This window comes from Astyanax mexicanus, chromosome 12 (genome assembly GCF_023375975.1).
Source record: "Astyanax mexicanus isolate ESR-SI-001 chromosome 12, AstMex3_surface, whole genome shotgun sequence".
NCBI lineage: Eukaryota > Metazoa > Chordata > Actinopteri > Characiformes > Acestrorhamphidae > Astyanax > Astyanax mexicanus.
In genome coordinates, this window is record NC_064419.1 from 4424821 (window position 1) to 4450283 (window position 25463).

At 37.9% G+C, this 25463-nt stretch overlaps 1 protein-coding gene across 1 annotated transcript; it reads left to right on the forward strand.

Moving 5' to 3' along the window:
• The first annotated feature begins 334 nt into the window (after nt 1–334).
• On the forward strand, nt 335–22909 carry abcd1 (ATP-binding cassette, sub-family D (ALD), member 1). Its single transcript, XM_007245821.4, has 10 exons — nt 335–2719; nt 3966–4146; nt 5064–5206; nt 6397–6571; nt 9933–10027; nt 13903–14048; nt 16256–16401; nt 17666–17750; nt 18014–18139; nt 19139–22909. The coding sequence occupies exons 1-10, from the start codon at nt 1802–1804 to the stop codon at nt 19440–19442; spliced, it is 2319 nt and encodes a 772-aa protein (XP_007245883.3). The 5' UTR covers nt 335–1801; the 3' UTR covers nt 19443–22909.
• Nucleotides 22910–25463: the final 2554 nt, after the last annotated feature.

Below are 25463 nucleotides of genomic sequence, written 5' to 3' on the forward strand. Positions count from 1 at the left end.
CACCAGTCTTGTAAACTGCTTTTGGATAACTTTATGTCACTCCTGGTGCAAAAATTCAAGCAGTTCAGCCTGGTGTAAGGGTTCCTCCTGATTATATTCCAGAGGTTTTTAAGTGGTCTCTTTTTTTTCAGAGCTGTATTGTGTGTACTGCATCCATCAAACTTTTGTGATGTTTTTTGGTCAACAAAGGCACATGTTGGGGAAGCAGTGGGACACAGTGAACTGGAGTAGAGGTGAGTGTAAATGCTGATGAATGAGTGTAAGTAAGGGCAGGGTCACTTTAATGCGGGTATAACGGTATAAGTGCGGCTGGTAGGCAGTGCTCTTTGCTCCTGCTCCTATTGGGCCACACAGCTCACAGCACTACTCTGACCCTCAGGCTATCAGACAGCGCTGCGAGCTCAGGGCGGCTTAAACATGGACCCTGAAGAAAGTCGCTCGCCGCGCAGGTTTATTACAGCCGGTCGCTCTCTGTGTATCTCCTGAGAGTGATCTTTAGCCGCTTTAGGGGCAGAGAATTATCAGAAAAGCGGGTAGATAAGAGAGGCTGGTGAGTTGGAGCGCGTTTACTCGGGCGAGCAGACAGAGACAGAGAGGCGGACACTGTGAGGAAGTTATGCTCTTACTTAACTAACCTACTGTAACTTTGTGTTTATTCCACTGTAAGTACAGATTCGTGCTGCTGGACGGCTCGAAAACCTGAATTAACAGCGGGGAGTAGCGCTTATTTTTTATTTTTCGCTGTGTATACTCTTAAGCTCTTTATTTGGCTAGCTAACTACCTGTTTCTAACGTAACTTACCGTTTTGTGCTGATGCTGTTTTCGCTGTTGTTCCGCTGTAGTTGGCTAACGTTCATTCGCCACTAACGTTAGTTAGCTTAGCATAGCTTAGCTTAGCATAGCTTAGTCATTTTCTATTAGTTTCCTATTGAGCTGCAAGCTAACCAAACTTTAGCGCTGATTTGATGAAGTTTGAAGCTTATTTTGTACAGTTAGCTAGCTAGCTTTAACTACCTCAGGAAGAAGGTGGATACAAAATATAGTAGTTATATATTAGGCACATATATCTGCTATATAATAGCAGATAACATTTTTAAACTAGGTTAGCTAACTTAGCTAGGTTTACTAGTTAGTTAACCTTGGTTACCTAACCTAACTAGCTAGCTAACTAACTTAGCTAGTTAGCTATCTAGGTTAACCTAGCTAACCTAGCTAGTTAGCTAGTTTAGTGGTTTACTTAAGAACAGGACTGAACAATAATTTAATATCAATATATATCACGATAATAAAAGTTTCAATAATTGTAATAAGATTGTTTTCAGTATAAATTTCAATATAACCTATTCAGCCAACTAGCTACATTTTTACAGCACCTGTAACTATATTAACTGACATTCATTACAAGGTGCTTTAATCTAACAATTATATGAATTCGCTTACTTTTTTGTAATTGAGCTAAAAAAGTTTGTAGTTAGACATCTGTGGGTGTTCATATCGATTTCAAAAGTATAGCTAGCTATAGAGCTATAAGTTGGTTGTTAAAACCTAGTGTAATCATTATAAAACGTGTATACTGCGCAGTAAAACACAGTTTGTGTTTGTATTGTATTTTAGGTAAGAAAGAACTGGAACTAAACCAATAATTTACATTACTTTACATTACATTTGATACTACAGGGTTGAGCTATATCTTGCATAACTTACCAAAAAGTCTTGTTTTTCATTAATATGTGCTGAGCAATACTGAAGACTGTTTGTTTACTAGTTAAATAACATTAGAGTGCCAGCAACAAAGCAAATATGTCTGGGCTATATTCAAAGCTCCCCCCTCAGCTTAAGAGGCCTGTAGTGAAAAAAGCGTTTTTTGTACTGTTAGCTGCTTATGGAGTGAAAAAGCTTTACCCGTACATTTCTGGGAGGCTTAAAAGGGGAGCAAGTCGTGCACACCTGCCGCAAACCAATGGAGAGCCTCTGGAAGTGGTTGAGCGGCGGAGGAACAAGAAGAGCTCTCCAGCAGTCAACCGAGAGTTTCTGGAGCGCCTAAGCCGTCTGCTGCGCATCCTTTTCCCACGGCTCTTCTGCAAAGAACTTGCACTTCTGGGCTTCCACTCCCTGGCACTGATTTCCCGCACATTTCTCTCCATTTATGTGGCCAACTTAGACGGCAAGATAGTAAAGACCATAGTCAAGAAAGACCCCCAGGCTTTCGTGTGGGAGCTGACCAAATGGCTGCTCATTGCCATTCCTGCAACTTTTGTGAATAGTGCTATCCGTTACCTCGAGGGCCAGCTGAGCCTGGCCTTCCGCACCAGGCTGGTGACCCATGCTTACCGGCTCTACTTTAGCGACCAAACCTACTACCGTGTCAGTAACATGGACGGCAGGCTGGCCAACCCTGACCAGTCTCTGACGGAGGACATGGTCATGTTCGCCGCCTCCGTAGCCCACCTGTACTCCAACCTCACCAAGCCCATTCTGGATGTGGTCATGACCTGCTACACCCTCATTAACATAGGTCAATCCAAGGGGGCCAACACCACCTGGCCATCAGTTATTGCCGGGATTGTGGTGGCCCTGACTGCCAAGATCCTGAGGGCATTCTCGCCCCGCTTCGGCAAGCTGGTAGCTGAGGAGGCCAAGAGGAAAGGGGACCTGAGGTACATGCACTCCCGCATCATCGCCAACTCAGAGGAGATCGCCTTCTACGGAGGTCACAAGGTAATGGGATAGATGTGTTCTGTTGCTGTCATGTACTGCAACAACATTACACTATTGTAAATGAGATAGAGATGTGCCAGCATTGCCAGAGTCAGGGCCTACAGAGACAAAGTTCAGATCTGCACAGTATCTGGAGCTGGTATTTTGCATATTTAAGCTGAAACCACAGTATAATGCACTATAAATTCCATGGAAATGTAAAAAGTACCTGCTGTGTGTGTCTACATTGTTTCACGCATACGTTTCTGCACCCAATGTGGGAGGGCAGTATACCCAAAAGTTTGGGAACCCCTGGTCAAAATATGTATATTATATGTAAGCCAACAAAGATTTTTAAGAAACATTTTAAGAAAGATTATATTTGTATTTCCATAATTTATATTCAGATTGCCCTTTATATTTACATTTTTTAAATAAATAAAACCCCAAAAAGTATTTTTTGCATTGTTAGTACTGCCTAACATCCGCTTAAATGATCATCAAAGCTTGTAAACATTTCTCAGAGCAGCAAAGAGCCTTTCAGTAAAATTTGCTGCACTTCATCAAATTAAACTTAAAATTATAACTCTACGTAATGAAAAGAGTAAATGGACAGAGTGGACAAATGGACTGATTATATCCTTTATTTGCTTAGAATAGTACATTGTGTATCACAATAAATATAGTCACATTGCCCACCATTACTTGCCATATTAACCTGTTAGAAATAATTACATTTGAAATTTGAAACGGACATTTCTACACCTATAGGTCCTGCTTATGCTATGTTTAGTGTGTCTGCCTATTTGTTGCAAAAGAGGCCCCTAAACAAATAGGGAGCATGTAGCTCAGTCATGTGCTTATGCAATGGCTGCTATTCCTAGTGCAAAGAAACGTCATGTGGTGTGGAACAAAGGGAAAGCCCTGGAATTGAGGCAGATTTCTGTGTCGTGCCGCTCTGACCCCAAGTTCTCAGCCCTCACACACTGGTCACTGCCCTTTTACACACTCTAGAAGTCAGAATGGTGTCTTAGTACAATTTATTATAATTTCCCCTATAATAAAAATTTGTTTAAAAAACAAAAATTAAGGAATTGGAAAGACTGAAATTACAAGGACAAGTGGGGAGCTGCTAAACAGAAGTGTTTGATTGTGAGTACGCCTCTTCACATTTCTTTACTTACTTGATGATCTCTTGCTGTGTATGCGTGTGTGTGTACGTCTGTGCGCGTGTGTGTTTGCGCTCCTGCCTGGGTGTCCTGCGTAGGTGGAGATGTCGCAGCTGCAGCGGAGCTACAAAGCCCTCCACTCGCAAATCAACCTGATCCTCTTCAAGCGCCTGTGGTACGTCATGCTTGAGCAGTTCCTCATGAAATACCTGTGGAGCGCCTCCGGCCTCGTCATGGTCGCCGTGCCCATCATCACCGCCACGGGTTACTCTGAACATGGTACGACCCACACTCACATTGGTATAATCAGGATGGGACAGCCTAGTGATTTACAATATTTACAACATTCTAGTGTAGCTTTAAATTAACAATATGGATACGCCCACAGTTGCCGTCAGAGGTAAAGTCTATAGGATTAAGTTTATCTGCTCCAGTGTGTCTTATTCTATTGATAACACTTTTCTACTACAAGGACTTTACAAGGAAGTTGTGTGTGTGCGCAATCTGCATATCTACATCAGCAGTAGGGGTGGGCGATATGGCCCTAAAATAATATCATGATATGTTATGGTATTTTCGCGATAATGATACTCTTGGCGATATGATAAAATACTAAATTAAAATTAAAATTAAATTCAATATGATATGGCACACCGCTAACTGAGATATGAAAAACAAATGAAGAATTTTATCAGATTTGTAACAGAAGTCAATGATCCAGAATGTCATGATACTTATAATAATGCACTCCAAATATCTCCATATATCCAGGAATAAAGTAGAATAAATGATACTGGATAGATATAATCTGTCTATAGTAGATATATAATGGGGAAATTAGAAAAGTGTAATTTTTTTCTTTTGCTAAAAACAGCAAAAAAAATAAATAAAGTATCCTGATGTGATAATTAGGGGTGAGTGATATGGCACGATATTTCAGGGTATAATATCGTTCACTATATTTAAAAAATGTATCAGTGTTTGTCCTCTCAGTATTCTATGTGAATCTGTGCTGTATATTTTTCCTCTCTCTGTTTATGGATGTATGTGTTTGTTTGAGGCTGATGCGCAAAACACACAGTCTTTTGATTAGTCTTTTGATCTTTGTACTCTGAGCTCCTTCACCATGGGATTGTCTGTCCTTTCATGCAGTTCCTCTTTCTTCAACTATGTATTGTTTTATTGTTTGTGTTCAGATTCAGAAGATGTGAAGCAGGCGGCGATGGTGATGAAGGAGGAGGATCTTGTGAGTGAAAGAACGGAGGCCTTCACGACAGCCAGGAATCTTCTGAATGCAGCGGCTGATGCTGTGGAGAGGATTATGAGCTCGTACAAAGAGGTGAGATGCTCCTGTTGAAAGAGGCTCTGCCCTTAAAGAACAAAAATCTGCAAAACTTCAACATTTAAATGTGTTAAGCTCGGCAACAGAATTTTGCTGATTTTTTATTTACAGGAATGAACAGCGTTCAAACTTATGACACACTTCAGTTTTCATGATATAAAACACTTGTAACACCCAACCAACTACACAGAGTACCGATGCTTAGGTCATAAACATTGTCGATGCCATAAAATAGCCAACATGTTGCTGATATGGCACAAAACCCAAACAAACAAACAAATACAGAGTACCCCAGCAACCACTCGGCAACACGTACCATATTTTTCGCACTATAAGGCGCACTTAAAATCCTTTAATTTTCCCGTCAGCATAATGTTGGTGTGGTGTTATCGTTACCCGCTAACTGAGCCCGCTATTTCATCGTTCAAAGGAAAGTATATTATTGGCCTATAGCCTGCTCTTAACCCCTTAATGTTCATTGACAGTACGCCTTATAATCTGATGTGAAAAATACAGTAATATTCCACCTGAGACACCAGAGAAACCAACTGGAATACCATAGCAAACTCTTATCAGCCAGTAAACAACACCATAGCACCTGCCTGAATTATCAATGCAATCAGTTTGCAACACTGTCTCACCAAGTTTACAAGCCCTTTGGAACACCATAGCAGCCACCTAGCAACCATATTCTAACACATTAGCAACCACCTGGGATGCCATAGCAACACCATGTAGTGCATCTTTGCTGGCAGGCAAAACACTAATTTTATATTAAAAAATACTTCAGAATAAAAAAAAATTACAGAACAAAAAATGTAGATTTTATTTCAAGCGATTCCCTGTAGAAAACAGACAGATTTCAATGATTTCGGAAAGTAAGAAAGGGCAATTATGGAGTCACAGACACCCATATCCATGTAGTGTTGGTTGAAACTTGCATCCTGAATCATTTCTGAGTCTGGCTAAGAAAAATAGAACAGGGATATGATTTTATTTTTATGGTTTTAAAGAAAGTACTGTAAAAAATTGTTTAAATCTATAACATTTCTTTATATTCATTTCATAAGGTTTCCGTAACATCTGTAACATTGACACATAGATTATTTTACATCTGTATAAAGCACTGAATGCTCCTTGAATAATCTCTGACGTCTCTTTCTACTTTTCCTCTGGGTGTTCTTCAGGTGACTGAGCTGGCTGGCTACACGGCGCGAGTGTATGAGATGTTTGAAGTGTTTGAGGACGTGCGTGTCGGGGTGTATCGGCGCTCAGCAGAAGAAGAACAGAGTGGAGGGACGCGATCTGGACTGCGGGAAGTGAAACATGGTATGCGGGTTGATGGACCCTTACAAATTGGAGGTGAGTTAGACTGGTTATGTACTGTAGGTCTTAATGTGAATATAGTGTTTTTATACAATTTAGATTAATTAGATTAATTCCTTTTCTCATTCTCAGAATTAGTATTATTATGAGAAAAACCTGCCTGAAGCACATTTTCCTAATCTAACATCGTATAAGTGTGATTACTGCATTACTCACATGTTTATAACAAGTATTCGCAACCCCTTACAACCCTGTTACCTCTTATTTACTTATTCTGTTATGTCTCATACATGATTCCACTTATTAGAGAGGAGGGGACTGTCTCATCAAAAACCTTGTATCTCCATCATGGCAGCTTCACAAGAGAATGGAAAAACATTCTTAATCCTTCTGCTTCACCACATGCTCTGTGACTTTTATTTTATCTTAAGCGTTACTGTATTTTTCACACTATAAGGTGCACTTAAAATTTTTACATTTTCCAAAAATCTTTAGTGCGCATTATGTATAATTTTTACCAGTCAAGTTGTAAAGAACAGTAAAACCACTCTTCTGAAATACAGAGTTATACAGGAGTATTAGCATTAGCCACTAAGCGCGCTAAGCACTAGCACTCTTTTGCTGTTCAGAGGAGAGTATATTGGACTGTTACGCAGTTGTGAGACCTGCTGAATTAGAAGGAAAACATGGCAACACCCCTGTTCCTTACTAGTGTCACATAATGCGCCTTATCCAGTGCGCCTTATGTATTAAAATTAGACCAGAAAACAGATGTTTATTGATAGAGCGCCTTATAATCCATATATAAGCCAAGTTCAAAAGGTTAACTTACAGAAAAAGTCAGATAAAAAGGTTTTATTCAAAGTCACTTTGGAGCATTTCTATTGGCCCATTCATCAAAAAATAAAGAACTGCCATTATGTCAAAAGGTGAACATGCCACAAATTCAGATAAAGGTTTTTGCTTTAAGTTTCATAGCCGTTACTGGAGGTTACACAGCTATTCATTTTAGTCACCATTAACGGTAAAAAGAATGCTTCAGGCATCAGTGCAAAGTATTTAGGGGATAAGGCAGCAGTAGATGTTTTGATGTGTGAAATCTGCACTACAGAAGAGTTTTTGTTGTGTTTCGGGGAGTTTCAGCCTCAGGCACTCTGCTCACAAAGCGTACACAGACTGTCTGATGTAAACTGCAACCTAATAAATATCACCACACAGCTCTCAGCAGCTCACCTCTCATGGAGAACTTAAACAGGGTTCGGCTATCTGTGCCCCTGTGCACTACTTTTATAAATCTGAAGTTGGTTTTAATTAGGTAGAAGCAAATAAAGAAGATTCCCACATTTGTTTTGTCACTAGGGCTGCAGAATTTGCCCTGCAATTTTATTTTATTTTTTTTTCCAAATATTGTCCAGCACTATTTGCCACCCTATTAAAACCAATATTTTTCTTATCTTTCTCAATCAGTGGCTTCTTATCTTCTATATGTTTACGAGCCTGGATTTAAAAAAGATCTGTATAGATTAGGGTTTAATTAAGATATATATTTGTAATGCCATCTAGTGGCTTTTTGGTAGCAGCAGTGTGCACTATTAAAACAGCAATGTGCAACATAAAATAAATAATAAAAAAAAATACAGGAACAGTCATGTACAAAGTAAAAGAACAATTAGAGCCTTAACAAACTGAACTCTATCCTACTATAACAGTTAAACATGAAAAATAAGACTTTTCTGTCCCTGAGAATAACAACCGGTTACAGTCGGTTACAGTGTGCTGTGCCATTTGCGTAGCGTGCGTGCTTGAGTAGCTGTTTAGGGATCATCGATCCTCTTTTTGACTTCGAGGTTTGAGACCATGACATAATTTCAATCAATTTCGATTAAATTTTGAAATCATGACACCCCTAGTACAGATTGTTGTCACTTTCCTTGACAAGACCACTACTTCTCACCAGTGGTTGTTTTAACTGAATATTTCCTATTATTCTCTGAATATTTTTAACACAGTTGTTCATTTTGATAGAATACAACACTGCTGAGAGCAATCTAAATGAGCAAATCTAAATGAGAGCAATTCATTCCCCTGTTCATTAGGCGATGTGTCTGTTTATATTGGTCTATTCATTATGGTATTTTTACACAATGTAAAGAACAACTGCCAGATTCCCAAAAGTGAAAATTTGCAACATTAAGACCCTAACAAGGGCTTTTTTTGTTTTTTACTGCATGATATTGGAAAAGCACATATTGTAATGTTTTCTCTGCAGTAATAAAAAAATAATTTTCACCAGATTTCTCCAGATTTCATCAGATGGCAACCATTCAACATCTCATGATATTTATAATTCACTCCATGTATCCAAGAAAAGAGCAAAATTAAATGGGAAGATACAAGTGTGTGAATTTGGGAATGGGAATTGGGAATGCTGAAACAATGTATTGTACTATATTGTGCAGCCCTAGTATTTACATTATAGTAATGATTAAATGCTTAAATGTCTAAAGACGATAATGCGTTGTACTTTGTGGTAGCAGTTGGAGTAGAGTAGTGGTTAACACCACCACCTTCCCTGTGGCAGATTAGGGTACCATTCCCTGGCCGTGTAAGCACATTACAGTACATTAATTACAGTCCTGAATGGTGTGTTTGCCTACCTGTGTAAAATAATTAATTGGAATGAATAATTCTAGGTTAAAAAATCCTTCAGATTACATAAACAGCTCTGGAAAAAACACTAAGTGGAGAGACCACTTAAAATTATGATTTTCTTTGATTTTACCAAATTAAAAACCTCTGGAATTGAACCCAAAGGAAGATGGATGATCACAAGCCATCAAACCAAACTGAATTGCTTTACTTTTTGCACCAGGAGTGAAAGGTGTAACGTTATCCAAAAGCAGTGTGTAAGACTGGTGGAGGAGAACATGATGCCAAGATGCATGAAAACTGTGATTAAAAACCAGGGTTATTTCACCAAATAATGATTTCTAAACATTCATAAAAAAAATTATGAATATGAACTTGTTTTCTTTGCATTATTTGAGGTCTGAAAGCTCTTCATATTTTTTGTTATTTCAGCCATTTCTCATATTCTGCAAATAAATGCTCTAAATGACAATATTTGTATGTGGAATTTGAGAGAAATGTTGTCTGTAGTTTATAGAATAAAACAGCAATGTTCTTTTTACTCAAACATAAACCTATAAATAGCAAAATCAGAGAAACTGATTCAGAAACTGAAGTGGTCTCTTAATTTTTTTCCAAAAAATTGTGTATTGTGTATAGCCTTATGTTAGTGAAAGTATTGTATCAGTGGAGCCACAGCACTTTATAGATGGTCTCCAGGACACACTGACTGATCTAATCTCTAGGCTTTATCTGTGTGTGTTTGCAGGTCAAGTGATTGACGTCGATCAAGGCATCAGGTGTGAGAGTCTGCCCATTATAACACCCACAGGTGATGTGGTGGTGTCCAGCCTCAATATCAAGGTACTCACCTGCACTGTGGTTAGTTTAATAGCTGTAATAAATACACTCTGCTCCATCTCACACTATAAGAGCAGAGATTATTTTGTAAGTTCTGTTATGGTTTGGCAGAGGTCTATTTTAGTTTGGCTTCGGTGTGCATCTAAAAAAAATATATAAATAAACACTCACTGCAGCAAATATTAAACTATATAAAAACGATGTGACCTTGTAAATAGAAGTTTGTTCATAATAAAATACAAACAGTTATGTCCTTATTTAAGGTAATGTTTTGTTAAGAACTTTTTTAAAGCAGTGTATTAAGGTTCAGTCTGTCCAGTGCAGCTGTGTGAGTAATTTGGATCAGTGAACCAAGAAAGCATGTAATTCTCAGCTTGATATCTTTATAGGTCATAAGTCAGGGTTTGTATAATATGTTTATTGACCTTTGTTATCGTTTCTGGTTTATGTCTGGGGTTTGGCCTACTTTTAATGCCTTTGCTAATATTGTGAGTTTAGTAGAATTACACAACTGCAAGGCATTATCAGACATTGATCCAGGAGTATGTTGGAACTGGTTAACTTCTCCAGATTAGGGTTTACATACTGTGTGTTTTAAATCATTTAGATCAACATGTCAGTGTTATTGAAGGAAAACACTAACGCTGTAAAAAATGAAGTAAGTTAACAAACACCAAAAACACTTTAGATCAGTTTTTTTTTTTACAGTACACTTGCTGTACATATTTACATATGTATATAGATGAAACTATGTCTATTTAGATGTAATAATAAGTGTTTGAATTTATGTCCCTAAATTTCACTTCACTTTCAACAGTTTGCCAAATTTGATGATTTTAATGTAATTTTAGAAATTTAAGGCAGGGCAATTACATTTGTATAGCACATTTCACACAGTGACAACATGCAAGACATAAAGACAAAATAAAAGTTAAATGCATTTAAAAAAGCATTAAACATAAAATATAATAAAATGAACAGTTTCCAGGGTTTGGATTTAACTAATTCTGTATTTTTATTGATTCCATTTACCGTAAGCAGAGATAAAAAGAGCTTTCCCATGTTACAAGCATCTAAGAGTTCTGCTCTACCCCTATCACTGCAGCATATCAGATAAATATACTGGGATATATTTGAGGGAAGGTTTCCCGTGCTGTGAAGGCAGGTGTTGTAACAGTTCATAGAACTCTGACAGTATATCAACAAAGATAAGTGAGTATTGATAAACGGTGTAGTAAGAGGTTTATATAACGATAAGCTCTCAGTATTTCCGTTTATTGCCAAACACACGCTCACACAGTAAAAAGCTTCCCCTACTAGCACAAAAGGATTACCGTTTTTACCAATTTTAATGATCAAAATAATGCTTAACGTATTTTTCGCACCAGATTATCAGGCGCACCGGATTATAAGGCGCATTATGCAACACTAGTAAGGAACAGGGGTCGCCATGTTTTTTTATTTTTTTTTATTCAGCAGGTCTCGTCACTCGGTGGTGGTGAATGGGTAACTAAGTTAAGTAAAGCTAAGCTAAGTAAACTAAACTGTGATTCTTCACAACAAAAAAAAAATCATTAAAGTGCTTCCGTTTATTTACAGTAAGCTTAGATTTCTAGATTTCCACTAAGGCTGGGTTCAGCAACATTTGCATTAGTAACTAACCACTAGCGGCAGCTAGCACTACTGGTTAGCATTCCCCCTGAGTGTTCCGGGAAGCCAGGGCAAACACGGAGACTACAGTCCAATATACTCACCTCTAAATGCTTAGCGCGGTTAGAGCCTAATGCTAATGTTGCTCCAGCAGTGCTAGCCGGACTGTACTTCAGCGGAGTGGCTTTACTGCTCCTTACAACCTGTCTGGTTAAATTCATACAAAGGTGCACCGTATTATAAGGTGCACTAACGTTTTTTGGGACAATTAAAGGATTTTAGGTGTGCCTTATTGTGCAAAAAATAGCTTAGCACATTTTTTGAAAATAACCAAACTAACCCATCGCTACCACAATCCTTCGCTTCTTAATCCAAACACGGTTCTGTTGTTGCATCAGATTCATAAACCACAAAGGATTTTGTAAAAGTCTGAAGTCAGCATCATTCTTTATTCTTCGCAGTCTGGCTGTATGTGTCTGATGTAAGTCTGTTCTGCTCCAGACCCCTCATGATTAATTCATGCTTCCTGTTAAATTCTGGGAAACGGGTTGTGCACTCCACGGCCCGATGCCCCCCGGCCCCCTGCCGCTTTGCCAGGAACAATGTGTTGATTATTCCTCTCTGCCATCAGCTCTGCTCGTACAGACAGCGCACCCTCAATGACGTGCTGCTCCGCTGAGGAGAACCCACCACTAACACCCACCCACCGCTTTCATACAGCAGTCATGTGGCACCCCATGACTCAATGACTGTTACCCATAATATCCTAAGAGACCGTCTAAAGCAGGGGTGCAGCCAGGCCTCCCACTCCCAACAAAGTGCAAAGTGCAGGAGAGGTCTGCTTAACCATGGCAACTATTTTTACACTTTTATTAATAGTTATAGATTCTGATAATGTTAAATAATTAATCAAATATGAATCGAATATAATCATTTTATTTTACCAACAGAAGTGGAAGCTTTACCTAGAGTTCATTCAGATTGACAGTTTTTTATGCTATATAACAAATTTAAATATCATTTAAATACACTCTTTTTAAATGTATTAAGAATAAACATGACAGAAATAATCCTGCCCTCTAAATGAAGGATTAATACTCGGAATAAAACTTGCATTAAATTGATCTATTCTTTCTTTTTAACCTTTTAGTCCGTAATCTATATTCTCTGTATTCTGTATATCTTTGCAATAATAATAAAAAAAAGTTATAAGACACAACAGTTGACACCCTAGCTGATGATCCTTTGTCTAATCGAAGAATTAAGTTTAACTGGAATCGTTTATGCGATTGGTCAGTTTTACACAAAACATTCAGATGGACACACAAATCCACTGATTACAGATGACACAGAGCCTGAATCCCTGTTAGTTATATCTGAATATGTTATGCATGATTCATTATATATGATTTTTAAAATATTTATCAGTAAAATCTAAAGAAAATCCCTATGTTAAATAGAATCACACTAAATGATTTGCGGTGAAGGAGCTACAGATGGCTGTGGCAACTTGTGATCTGATGATGATAGAGCAAACACTTCTCTTCAACACTTCAGTGGGATCTTTGCCAGTGTTGTGTAAAGCTTTTTATTTATCTTTGCATCCATTGTAGAATGGATTTTCAAGTACAAATACTTCATTGCTCTCTCTGGGTGGGTACAGTAGATGGAGCGCTTTCCCCTCATCACTCCTAGGGTGATGTGGATCAGCACAAGGCTTCGTCTGTGAGCTGATGTGTCAGAACAGAGTTGCTGCGCTTTCCTCCGAGCGTTAGCACTGTGATGCTACTTAGCAATGCTGCATCAGCAGCAGCTCAAAAAGAGGCGGAGTCTGACTTTACTTCACATGTATCGTATGGTATCACTAGTGATGGGGGGAAAACCTAAGGAGTGGATTGAGTAATTGGCCTTGTAAATTGTCGAGAAAATGTGATTAAAAATTAATAAAAAAATATCTTTATTTATTTAGATGTATTTATCATAATCTTGATACAGATTGTAAATAAAAACAAGTGAGAGAAAACCACAGAAAGTAAAGCACAGATACTCCACTGAATTCCACTGAATTAAAATGGTCACTTCTGCTCATTACACACACTGACACATTCACAGTGTACTACAATGCGTGCACAATTATGCATACGCTTTCATCCTCTCGTCTCTTTTGTTCTTTCTGCTCCTGTCTCTTGGGATAAACGTCCACATGTCTTCCTATGTGTCTCTCTCAGGTGGATGAAGGAATGCACCTGTTAATCACGGGGCCGAACGGCTGTGGGAAGAGCTCGCTGTTCCGAATCCTGAGCGGCCTGTGGCCCGTCTACAGCGGCGTGCTCTACAAACCCCCGCCTCAGCACATGTTCTACATCCCTCAGAGGTACGGGCTGTAAAGACGCGCAGCGTGGCAACCAGGGGCGAGACGGGACTTTAAAATAGAAAATAGAAAAACTAATTATCGTGATTTTTATTTAATTAATAATACTGAATTAATTAAATGAATGAACTGAATAATTCATAGTAATAGGTTTTCCATTGATGCAGCTAATTAATTAATACTAATGCTATTGTAATTGTGTGGGTATACAAGCCTGAATGTGGTGAGCGGTTCTCTCTCTGTTCGAAAAGCTGGTGGTACAGCATGGGTGCTACTTGGGGTTTAATTTTATTTAACCACGGAAATGACCCCCATCTGCTGAGAAGTTGGCTGTTTGTGTGCGTGAGAGAGGGAGTGTGTGCGAGAGACAGTGAGAGAAAAAGGGCCTGCGTTCATTCTCATTTCATGCCCTGCTAAGCTAATTAGCAGTGATGAGTGCGGTGATTAATAAGGAGAGCGGGTTCTGAAAGCAGTGGGTCCAGATGGCCGTGCAGTGCTTGTGTTTGACGCGATTGCCTCATTGAACAAGTGAAAGAGATTACACTAACAACAGCAGCAGCAGAACGGGCCTTCACAATACATCAATTAAGTTCAACAGCTGTAGTTCGTTCAGACCCATCACAGGTCAGCGAACATCGCGGCGCATTATGTCGAGACTGTTGAAGAGGGCAGAGTTACGCCTCCAATTGAAAGAACTTGTTTTATTAGGAATGTGGCGGCTTTCAATCATGTGTACCAAAGATTTACACAGCACGTGTACGTGAGTTAAGCGTAATGAGATCTAAAAATAGTGGCTTTTATATTAGCATTCATTTTGTGTTAAAACAAAAGATGTAAAATGTCAAGAATGTAGTAGAATTTAGCTTTTTAAATGCATGCACCAAATAAAAAAAGGAAATGGGGAAAATAAAGTATTTTTTGCACTATAATGATAGGATTAAGATCTTTAAATTTCCCCCAAAATTAACAGTGTGCTTACAGTATAATCTGGTGCGCCTTATGTATGAATTCTACCAGTCAGGTTGTAAGGAGCATCGTTATACATATATATATGGATTTCAGTGAAGTTTCTCCAGCACCAAAGCTGAAGCAGTGATGGCATTACCCGCTAAGCACAGCGCTAGCACTTTTGACATTCAGAGATGGGTATATCGGACTGTAGCCTGCGTGTTTGCCGATAAGCTTAAAATAAGCTACACTGGCTTACTGGAACAATCAAGGTAACTCAGTGTAGTGCTATCAGGTGGCATTTACAAGTGCTAAGTGCTGCTGCTAACCATACTAAAATACTGGAAATCTAAGCTTATTGTAAATAAACTGAAGTGCTTTACTCATCCAAATAAGCAGTTTTCAGCAGAAAAATCTGTGCAGATTAACATCCAGCGCTCGCTTGACTTTAAAAAGTTTAAATTTGTTTTTAAGAATTACAGTTTTGTTTACTTAGTTCCCCTGCAGTTAGACCTACTGAATTAGAAATAAGGGAAAAAGGCGACACCCTTGTTCCTTACTATTGTTGCTTAAAATGCGCCTTATAATCTGGTGCCCTTTATGTATGAAAATAGACCAGAAAGAAGACGTTCATTGATGGTACGCTTTGTAATCTGTAAAATACGCTAAACGGCTAACCAATTTTACAGTAACACTTGCTGAAAGTCAAAATATGCAGTTGATTTTGTGCCTGATTTCTGCATGAATAATAAATTGTAACAGACAGATTACCGTTCTAATCACACCCTTCCATCGAAACACAAGCGGGTTCTGTTTTTTTGATGACAGCCCACTGTTTTGCTAACATTTTCTGAGAAGAATATAAAAGCTGATTGTCTCCTAGAATTATACTAATATATAATAGTTAGTATGTGATTTATGCATTTATAAATATTCTTGTTTACACAGAACATATCAGAAATTTCAGCTAAACAGAAGGAAAAAGTGTTCCTAGTTGTCAATGGAAATTAGTGGAAAAATAATTTTTTTAAAAATCATTTTGGGGCATCTATATTGGTCCAGTTACCATGAAATTCTTATACAATGTAAATGATAACTAAAATATTCACATTATGCCAGACAATAAGGAATTGAGATACAGGTTTATTACAAATGTGATAAATTGATTGAGGCTAATATTTAGGTTAATGAAAAAAACGAATGTTGTTCTTGTTCTCCCTCTCAGTTATTGTCTCTCTTTCTTAACTGAAATATCTGTGCAGGCCATATATGTCAGTGGGCACACTGCGGGACCAGGTTATTTACCCTGACACGACTCAGGAGATGGTGGAGAAAGGCTTCACTGACCAGCAGCTGGAGGGAATCCTGCGCACTGTCAACCTCCTCTACATCCTGGAGAGGGAGGGAGGTGAGGACGCACCTCCACCTTACAGCAACTTTCATAACTGGAGCTGGATAAGACTGGCTCGTGAAGGAGACTGACGCACTCCTTTTTACTGAAGGGTGAAAGACCCCCACATTGTGATGTGTGCCAACGAACTATTACTATAAAACATATATTAACCGAATGCCCAAAATACTTACCTACAAAACAAAAAATCTGCCTGTCAGATACACTAATTGACATTTTTAACAAAGACAATGCAAACAAAGTACTGAACTTTTTAACTATTACCAAACTGAGAGTCCACATCTAATCACGAGATCATAGAACCTTGTGAATAAACAATACCTATCCTGCCACGAAATAGCTGATGAGCTGATGTGGCGTTAAACTCTACCAACCAACCAACCTGTCTCGTGAAGGCTTTGTGATTTAAGTAATTACAGAGCTGATATTAGTATTAGGGATGTGTAGGGAGTTCTTAATGATTGCTTAACCCTTAAAATACCTTGTTCTGTATATGGGCTACAGGTGTAGGTGATACAAAACTTTTATTTTCTGCAGTAAAATAACTTATTTACAATCTGGAAATTTGAGGGCTTTGAAGTCTCCTACAGGACACTTGGAAAAGCTGCCTGTTTTCTCTCTACTTAACTTTCAGATAATTTCAGATCAGTAACAGCAATCAACCCAAATTCTGCAGGTTTGAAAATAGACATAAGAACTAGACAAACATAATGAAACTAAAGGTTTGGAGGACATGCACTGTTTAATTTGTGTTCAGGAAAATGTTGATTTTAAAATGAAGTTCAGCCAATTTTATGATATGTTACAGATTTATTTGGCTATTTTTCTATACTTTTTATTACAATTACAATGATGATTTTTAGTAATGTTCCTTATCAAAGATAAAAGCTTTTTATGTAATGCTTAAATAGAAATCCTCAAGATTTAGTGGTGTAATGTCAGTCAGACAATTGATAAAGATCCTTGCCTGTTAAGGGGTTAAGGTGCTGTGGTATTTAATTACTAAATTCTCTACACTACAGTGTTTTATGTAGGTCTGTGTAAATTAAGGTTATTTTCAGATACTTAATATTATGGTGTTTTTTGATACTCCAAAAAAAAAAAAAAGTGTATCAGATTGCTTATGGAATCATAATATGTCACAATATATTGAATATTAACCCCTGTACTGTGATACTTCTTGTAAGAGCAAGTTCTTTTGTTCTAATATAATCTCTTAATTATAAATTATCAGTCATATTAAACGTGTATGTATTGGTAGGTTGGGACGCAGAGAGTGATTGGAAGGATGTCTTGTCTGGAGGCGAGAAGCAGAGGATGGGTATGGCCAGGATGTTCTACCACAAGTGAGTTATTACACATCTTCATACTTGCTTATTATTCAGGAAAATACTTTATTATTAATTATTTATTGATTATTTAGTGAACTCCTAATGAAGTTTTGAATCATGAAGTTAAAAAAAAAAACACTTTGCATAGTAAACATGAGTGATCTGGTCTGCCTGGTCTGATCCGCCTCTTAGCACACATGATCTGTTTGTTTTCTGAGTGATATGAGTGATCTCATGTGCTGCATGCTCATATTTACTGAGCATCTGATTTCTCTCAGGCCTAAATACGCCCTCCTGGATGAATGCACCAGCGCCGTCAGTATTGATGTGGAGGGCAAAATCTTTGAAGCTGCAAAGGATGCTGGGATTGCACTTCTCTCCATCACACATCGTCCATCTCTTTGGTGAGACTTGTAGTCATGTGACTACCTAACACTGCTTTAACATGACTGGGGAAGACAGTTAATGCACTAATGGTGTAGTTTCACAGATTTTACGAAGGTGGAAAAATCTTTTGGCCATGTGAGGGAGCTACCTAGAGTTAAATTAGTTATTTTTATTCATTTATTGAGCTGTACCATAGCTGTAGTATTGGATTAATGATTTATAAAATAAATAAGTTAATTAATTTGTGATTAATTTAGTATTAAGATGTTAATTATTGACATTTACATATTTAAATACAAATATTCCTTTTTTTATTTTTGAGTGGAATCTGCTATGCTGCTAATGTGGAAGAAATTCAATTTTTATGCATTTTAATGAATTCATGTTATTAACAGCAATAATATTTGTTTATAATCCATTTTTTATTGAAAGTTTTTTAGATAACAGATGTATCAATTAAGTACATTACAAAATGACTGTTTTACTATCCCTTTTAAATCCCGCCCACACCTGCCCCACCCACATCCACCCCGCCCACATCCTATACTATTTTTACTACTAAAGTGTAGATAACCAGAATTCTTTCTTAAGTATGAAGTATTTGTACTTCATTACTTGAAGAATATGTTATCTAATACAATTTTATTGCATTAATATTATTATAATTATTATCATTGCTGTCTAACGAAAAACAAATATCTCAATTTTTGTAGATTTTTGATTTACTACATAATTTGAACACAAACTTTCGCTTACACTGTGTCCAAACTTTCAATAGAAATTCTCTTTATAATGGCCTGAAATAAACATCCTCTTTTTACATTGACTTCCATTGAAAGTTAAGAAAGTTGAGAAGGTCTCTCTCCTATAAAGTTTCTGTTTTGGAGATGCTTGCTTTTCATTGGACAGCAGTGTTTTATACTGTATTGACTGTTATTAATCTTGTTATTGTAGCTACTGTTATTCTTAATCACCCAAGTTAACCATGCCTGCCCTTTCCTCGCTCTTGCCCGCAGGAAGTACCACACCCACCTGCTGCAGTTTGACGGAGAAGGCGGCTGGCGCTTTGAGAAGCTAGACGCCTCCACCCGCGTCTCGCTGCAGGACGAGAAACTGCGGCTGGAGACGCAGCTCTCGGGCATCCCCAAAATGCAGCAGCGTCTGGCCGAGCTGTGCAGCATTCTGGGGGAAGACAGCAGGCTGGAGAGCCCTGGGGAGCAGGGGGAGGAGGAGGAGGAGAAGGACAGAGTGAGGGAGCAACAACAGCAGGAGGAGAGAGATGTGTTCCCTGCTGAACAGGAGAAAAGCCTTATGGAGTGATTAGCTGCCAGGTGACAGAGACGCAGTCAAGGCCAGCAGAGAGCGAGAGAGAGAGAGAGTGAGAGTGTGTGTGTGTGTGTGTGTGTGTGTGTGTTTGTTTCTGTGTGTGGAGGTTGATGAAGACTCTCAATCAGAAATGTTAGTAGTTCAGGGATAGTGTTTAGGGCCCTTTCCAAGCTGTGAGCTGCTCTGAGCATATTTGTGCATGTGTGAGTGCGGGTTGTGTGCGCTCTGTTTCTTTTTTTCTTTTGTTTTGTCTGTGTGTGTGTGGAGTGTTTGAAGCTTAGCGTCCCAGCCCGTGTGTGTGTGTGTGTGTGTGTGTGTGTTAGAGGTGGGGGGAAAGGCATGAGGCAGCTGCCAGCTCTTCCAGGTGCGGCGGATGATGAAAGCACCCATGAAAGCTGTTCCATCCCTTGTTATTTCAATTCTCTGCAGATTTCTCTCAAACTCTCTGGCACCTAGGCACCGGTGTGCATGTGTGTGTGTATATGTGTGGATGTATGTGCGTGTATTTGTATGAGACTCATGAGAAAGGGCTGCTGTCAGATCAGTGACTGCATATACGTGCGTGTGAGTTTGCAGTACTGTAAGTACAGTTGGTTTTAACAATACTCAGCTTCTCACCGTGCTGATGAAGTGTTAGATTACCACTTAGTGCTGTAGTTTTTCCTTTAATGAGAAGGAAAACCGTTTAAAGGGCGAAAAAGTTAAAGTTAAAGTTAACCTTAAACTTAACTTCGTATCGTAACCACTAGCTTTTCAGACTGAGCGTTTTTAAGAAATCTGATTGTTTGTTTGTTTGATTTCGTTTTTGTAGATTGTTTGTTTGATTTCGTTTTGTAGAGGTCATGTCCACTGCCGAGGTCAGTACTGTTCACTCCAGGGTTGGGCGGTAATGTAGTCATATCGCCATATCACCTACTTCAATTTCTCTCCCACTTTTCTCCTCAATTTGGCTATGCCAATAATCTCCCCCAATCATTAGTGATGTCCCAACACCAGAAGGGTGAGGACACATAAAGTCATACTGCTGCTGATGCGGAGGAAAGCGCAGCGACTAGGTTCTGATACATCAGCTCACAGACGCCTCGTGCTGATCGACATCACTCTAGGAGTAATGAGTGGAAAAGAGCTCTATATTCCCACCTAGAAAATGCAAGGCTAGTTGTGCCCTCTCGGGGCTCTGGCAGCTGATGGCAAGCTGCATGACAGGGATTCGAACCAGCGATCTCCTGATCATAGTGGCAGCGCCTTAGTCTGTTGAACCACCCGGAGCCCCTTTATTGCCTACTTATAATAAAGACTAATGTTATTAGCACAAGTAGCGTATTCACAATTCTTAGTTTTTATATGACTTCAGCGATTCATGACTAAGTGAACACACTTTTGTTTAAACTAATAATTTAATAAATGTTGAACTATCACTCTGACAGCAAAGCTGAATGTCGATCAATTAGCATAGTTAGCAGATTTTTGCTTTGGTCTGGCTCAGTCTGTGCTGATTAACTCTGATTAACTTTTTTCATCAGTTGCAGTCAACCATTAGAGTCTAATCTAGTAGTGGATATTGGATATTAGTCAGAGACTCAGTCTGAACACCTCCTGTCAGCAGTAGTTTCTAATTTTAATGTTGTGTTCCACCTTAAATAATGCAGCAACTTCTTTTTTTCATTTAAGGTGGAACGTTAAAAAGCAGCCAATAACTGCCTTGTACATAGAAAAGCCACTGATACATAATCTGCTTCTCACCTCCAGCTCCCTCTGTAGTCTGTGGTACAGACCATGCTGACCCCTATTCCCAATTATGACCTTACCCACAGCTGTTCTTGACCTCACCATTTTTTGTTTTGGGTCAGTGCAATGACCGCAGCATGCTGTTGTACCTCCATGTTTAATCTGTGGCCCCCTGATTCTGTTTAGATCAGCAGCAGGTTAATGTTTTAATGTTAAATATTACCGTTATACCGCCCAACCCTGGTTTACACAATCAATGGGAGTTGATTCTGAGGGAGTTATTTACGTCCCTTTTCGCTTAAATCTTTGCTGTAGAGGTCTGTAGCATTTTATATTTCCTATTTTCTGAATTTCATTTCCAGTGCATATATTTCACTCAGTACAAATTGGACTAAGCGCAGATAAATATAGAAGAAGGGCTTCTATTCTTTCAGTTTCGTCTAAATCAATTAACAGAGTCAGTCAGGTAACCTTCTAGTGTTCATGTTTGCACAGATTACACAGCTCACACACACACTTACAAATAAAGGTGTTTCAGAGTTTTTTTTTTTTATTGAATGTCATAGAAAAGGAAGCATAGAAAAGGGGCCACTTTAAGAAAAAAAGAATTGTAGACTTTGAGGAAAAAGTCATAATATTTCAAGAATAAAGTTGTGTGTTTTAGAATAAAAGTTGTAATACATGTTGGAAATCATTTGAACATAATATTGTAACTTTTTATAGTAGTAGTGCTGCTTTAATTACATCATTTTAAGACACTATCTCTAAATATTACACTTTTTTTCTTTTAGAAAATATGACTATTTAAATATTTCTTTTTGATTTAAAAAAATCTGAAATATATTTGTATTTTATTCTTGAAATGTCTTGATGACTTTGTTCTTGAAATATTTTTTATACTTTAAGTTTAGTATGTAATTATTAATTTAGTAATGGCCCTAAAATGCCACATTTAAATTGGTCTTTCACATTTCCACACACATCTTGTTTTTTTAAGAAGTTTTTTTTAGGCACCATAATTTCTAAGAGTGCACACATAAATAACACATGCTTATTTAATAACACATGCTTATTTAATAATCTGAGTATTTCTACATACCTTCTCGGGACTGCCATAATAATAAGAATTATAATATATAACGTTGTATGAGATTACCTCTGTGTGTGTGTTTAATCTTAAAGTGTCCTTTAGCCAATATTTCTTTTCTTTTCCTATAAGAAAAACCGTTTAGCTGGTTTCTTTCTGTATGCTGATTTTGCTGATCTCAATCACTTGACTGATTCAACGATTGTAGCCAAATATTAATCACTGCTTTTTAAAAACCAGTGTTTAAATCTGATGATAATCTGTCCACTGTGTTTATATAATATATATTAGATTGATTTTTATAATGGTGTTTGTTCCACCCTAAAAGTTTTATAAATATATAAATATAAAGTGAGATTTTTTTGCACAATATGATAATGCACAAATACTATTGTATCATGAATGTATGTGATACAGTATAATCTATTGTCCATGTAGAAAGATGTGTTAAATTTGACTCTTGGGAACTAATATTTGACCCTGATTAACTTTCAAGATACTGTAACTCTTTTCTACGCATTTCTATTTGATCAGTGTAACTTGATGCTGTTAATAATAGACATTTAATTTGCACATTTGCCTGCATGTCTATTTTCCTACATTCATGCAATGTAATAAAACATTTCGTGTAGAGATACACACCCCATTCACTTTGTTTGAGTTTTTTTTCAGTATAGTTATGTTAAAATACTACAATAACAGAAATATTTAAATCGATTTCTGGCTTTACTGTATGGCCTGAATACACTCAACCTTGTTTATAGTGGCTAGCTTAGTAATTTGCTAATGTGCATGCTAAATAAACACTGTGGATCAGTTTCCCGGACAGAGATTAGGCCTATTCATACAATGCTCTTTCCTTTCAGTGGCTGATCTTCATTTAAAATCCTGTGTAGTCCAGTACTAGGCTTAGTCATTTTGGGAACTGGGAAACCTGCCCCTGTGTCAAAGTGTTTCTGGACACCTGTTTTAATGGTTGCATTCAGCTATTAAAGTTAAACCCATTGCTGACACAGATGTACAAATACTGTACGGAGTATCGGCAAAAGAATAGGACATTCTGGAGCAGATAAACCTGTGATGAATCTACTGGCACAGTGTCTAACGCCAGGTAAAGAGGTATAAAGCTCCCACAGCATTTATCTGTTTAGCAGTAAGTCTATGTTCTCTGGAACAATGGAGCTCCATCCAAAACTTTTAGGATGAGTTTTGGATAAAGCAGGGTGATGATTTTCCAACATACTGACCTCACTTATGCTTATGTCGCTGAAAGTAATCAAATGCTTATAGCAATGCTTCTTCTCCAAACTCTAGTAGAGACGGTTATTCCAACAAAAGCAGGATAAATTCTTTTTAACAAGCTTAATTTTCTAAATCTTTAAAGTAGCATCTCTTACTTAGATGACAGCTTTGCACATCTTGAAATTTCTTGCCTGGAAGTCATGGCCTTCAGAGGTAATGGCCTTCAGTTAACAGCTGTGCTGAACTCAAGAGTGTTTGAGAGCATCAGTTTTTTAAGAGGTAGAGTTGGTATACAGTAATTAACACTAATTAATAAAACTTAAGAAATGAAGGCCGAAAAAGTTTACAAATTTTGAAATTATCCTCAAGTGCGTCTGCAAAGACGATTAAAAATGGTATGATGAAACTGGCACTCATCAGGACCGGAAGAGGAAGAGTTAACTCTCTTGTACAATATCAGCCCATACAGGTCCTTACTTTCGAAAAATGTAAACATAACGTTCTGTTTGGAATTATGGAGAACAGAGAATGTGAACAGACTATCTGATAATCAGAACAACTCCAACAGATCTGCCTATAAAAACCTAACTAAAAGGAAAACTGCCAGATGGTAGCACAGACACGAGGGCACCCTCATTTTTAAATGTGAAATTCAAAAAGCCATCACTGCTGGCAAAACCATTTTTTTTTTGCCTGAAAATGTAAAAGAAACCCATCTTGAAAGATGCAGAAAACATAAGATGTGGCCAAATCTAGCAAATAAAAAACACCAGTGAACTAAGAAATGCAAAAGTACCATAAGACCATGGAAATGAACTGTGGGGAAAGCTGTCAGAACTGTTTCCTTTGTTTAGAAAAAACCCTTTCTATCACTCAGACAGCCACATCAAGAAGCTGTAGGTGAATCTGAGTCAAAATCAACTATTTACAGAAGACTTCCCCTAAGAACATGCATACATCTACCACAGGATGCAAGCAGTGGTGAACCTCAAGCACAGGAAGACCAGATAGGAGATTCACTAACACCTAAAACCCTGCACAGATCTGGAACAATGTCTTATAGACAGATAAACAGATTTACAGCTGTGGTAAAAGCCTGACAGAGCATTACCAGAGAAGTGGTACAGTGCTTTGGGTTTTCTCTGAATAATTACTTACTAATTACTCATTCTAATTACGATTACTTATTCTAATATGATGTATCTACCATATATTAAAGTATCAAATATCCACAATGTAATCTGCAACCCACAGTCTAAGACATTAATGGAGGTGGACTATTCGTCAAAGGTTTGTAACATAATTGATTTAAAGTGTTGGGCAGATTTGTATTTCATTACTTCAGATATACTCAACTATACTTAAAATATACTTTGTACAGTGCAGCAGAGGATAATTTACTTTTATCCTATAATGGTGTATGTATGCAAAAAAAGAAATAGACCAATTAATAAAGATGTTTTTCTTTGATTTTACCAAATTGAAAACCTCTGGAATATAATCAACAGAAAGATGGATGATCACAAGCCATCAAACCAAGCTGAACTGCTTGAGTAAAGGCATAAAGTTATCCAAAAGCAGTGTGTAAGACTGGTGGAGGAGAACATGTCAAGATGCATGAAAGCATTCCAAATATTGATTTCTGAACTCGTAAAACTTTATGAATATGAACTTGTTCTCTGAAAGTTCTGCATCTTTTTTGTAATTTCAGCCATTTCTCAAATTTTCTGCAAATAAATGCTCTAAATTATAATATTTTGATTTTTTTTACAGAGCTGAATGAGGTAATAAATTATCATTCTTCATTCAGATAGCACGCTTCCACTTGGACCAATGGGAGGCGCTGAAGCCACGCGCGTGCACCCAGCCGCATCTTCACACTGAACCAGCGTGTTTTTATTATTTATTTGGTTAATTTTTTCCCACCCAACTCCACGTGTTGCATTGTGGGTTCCACA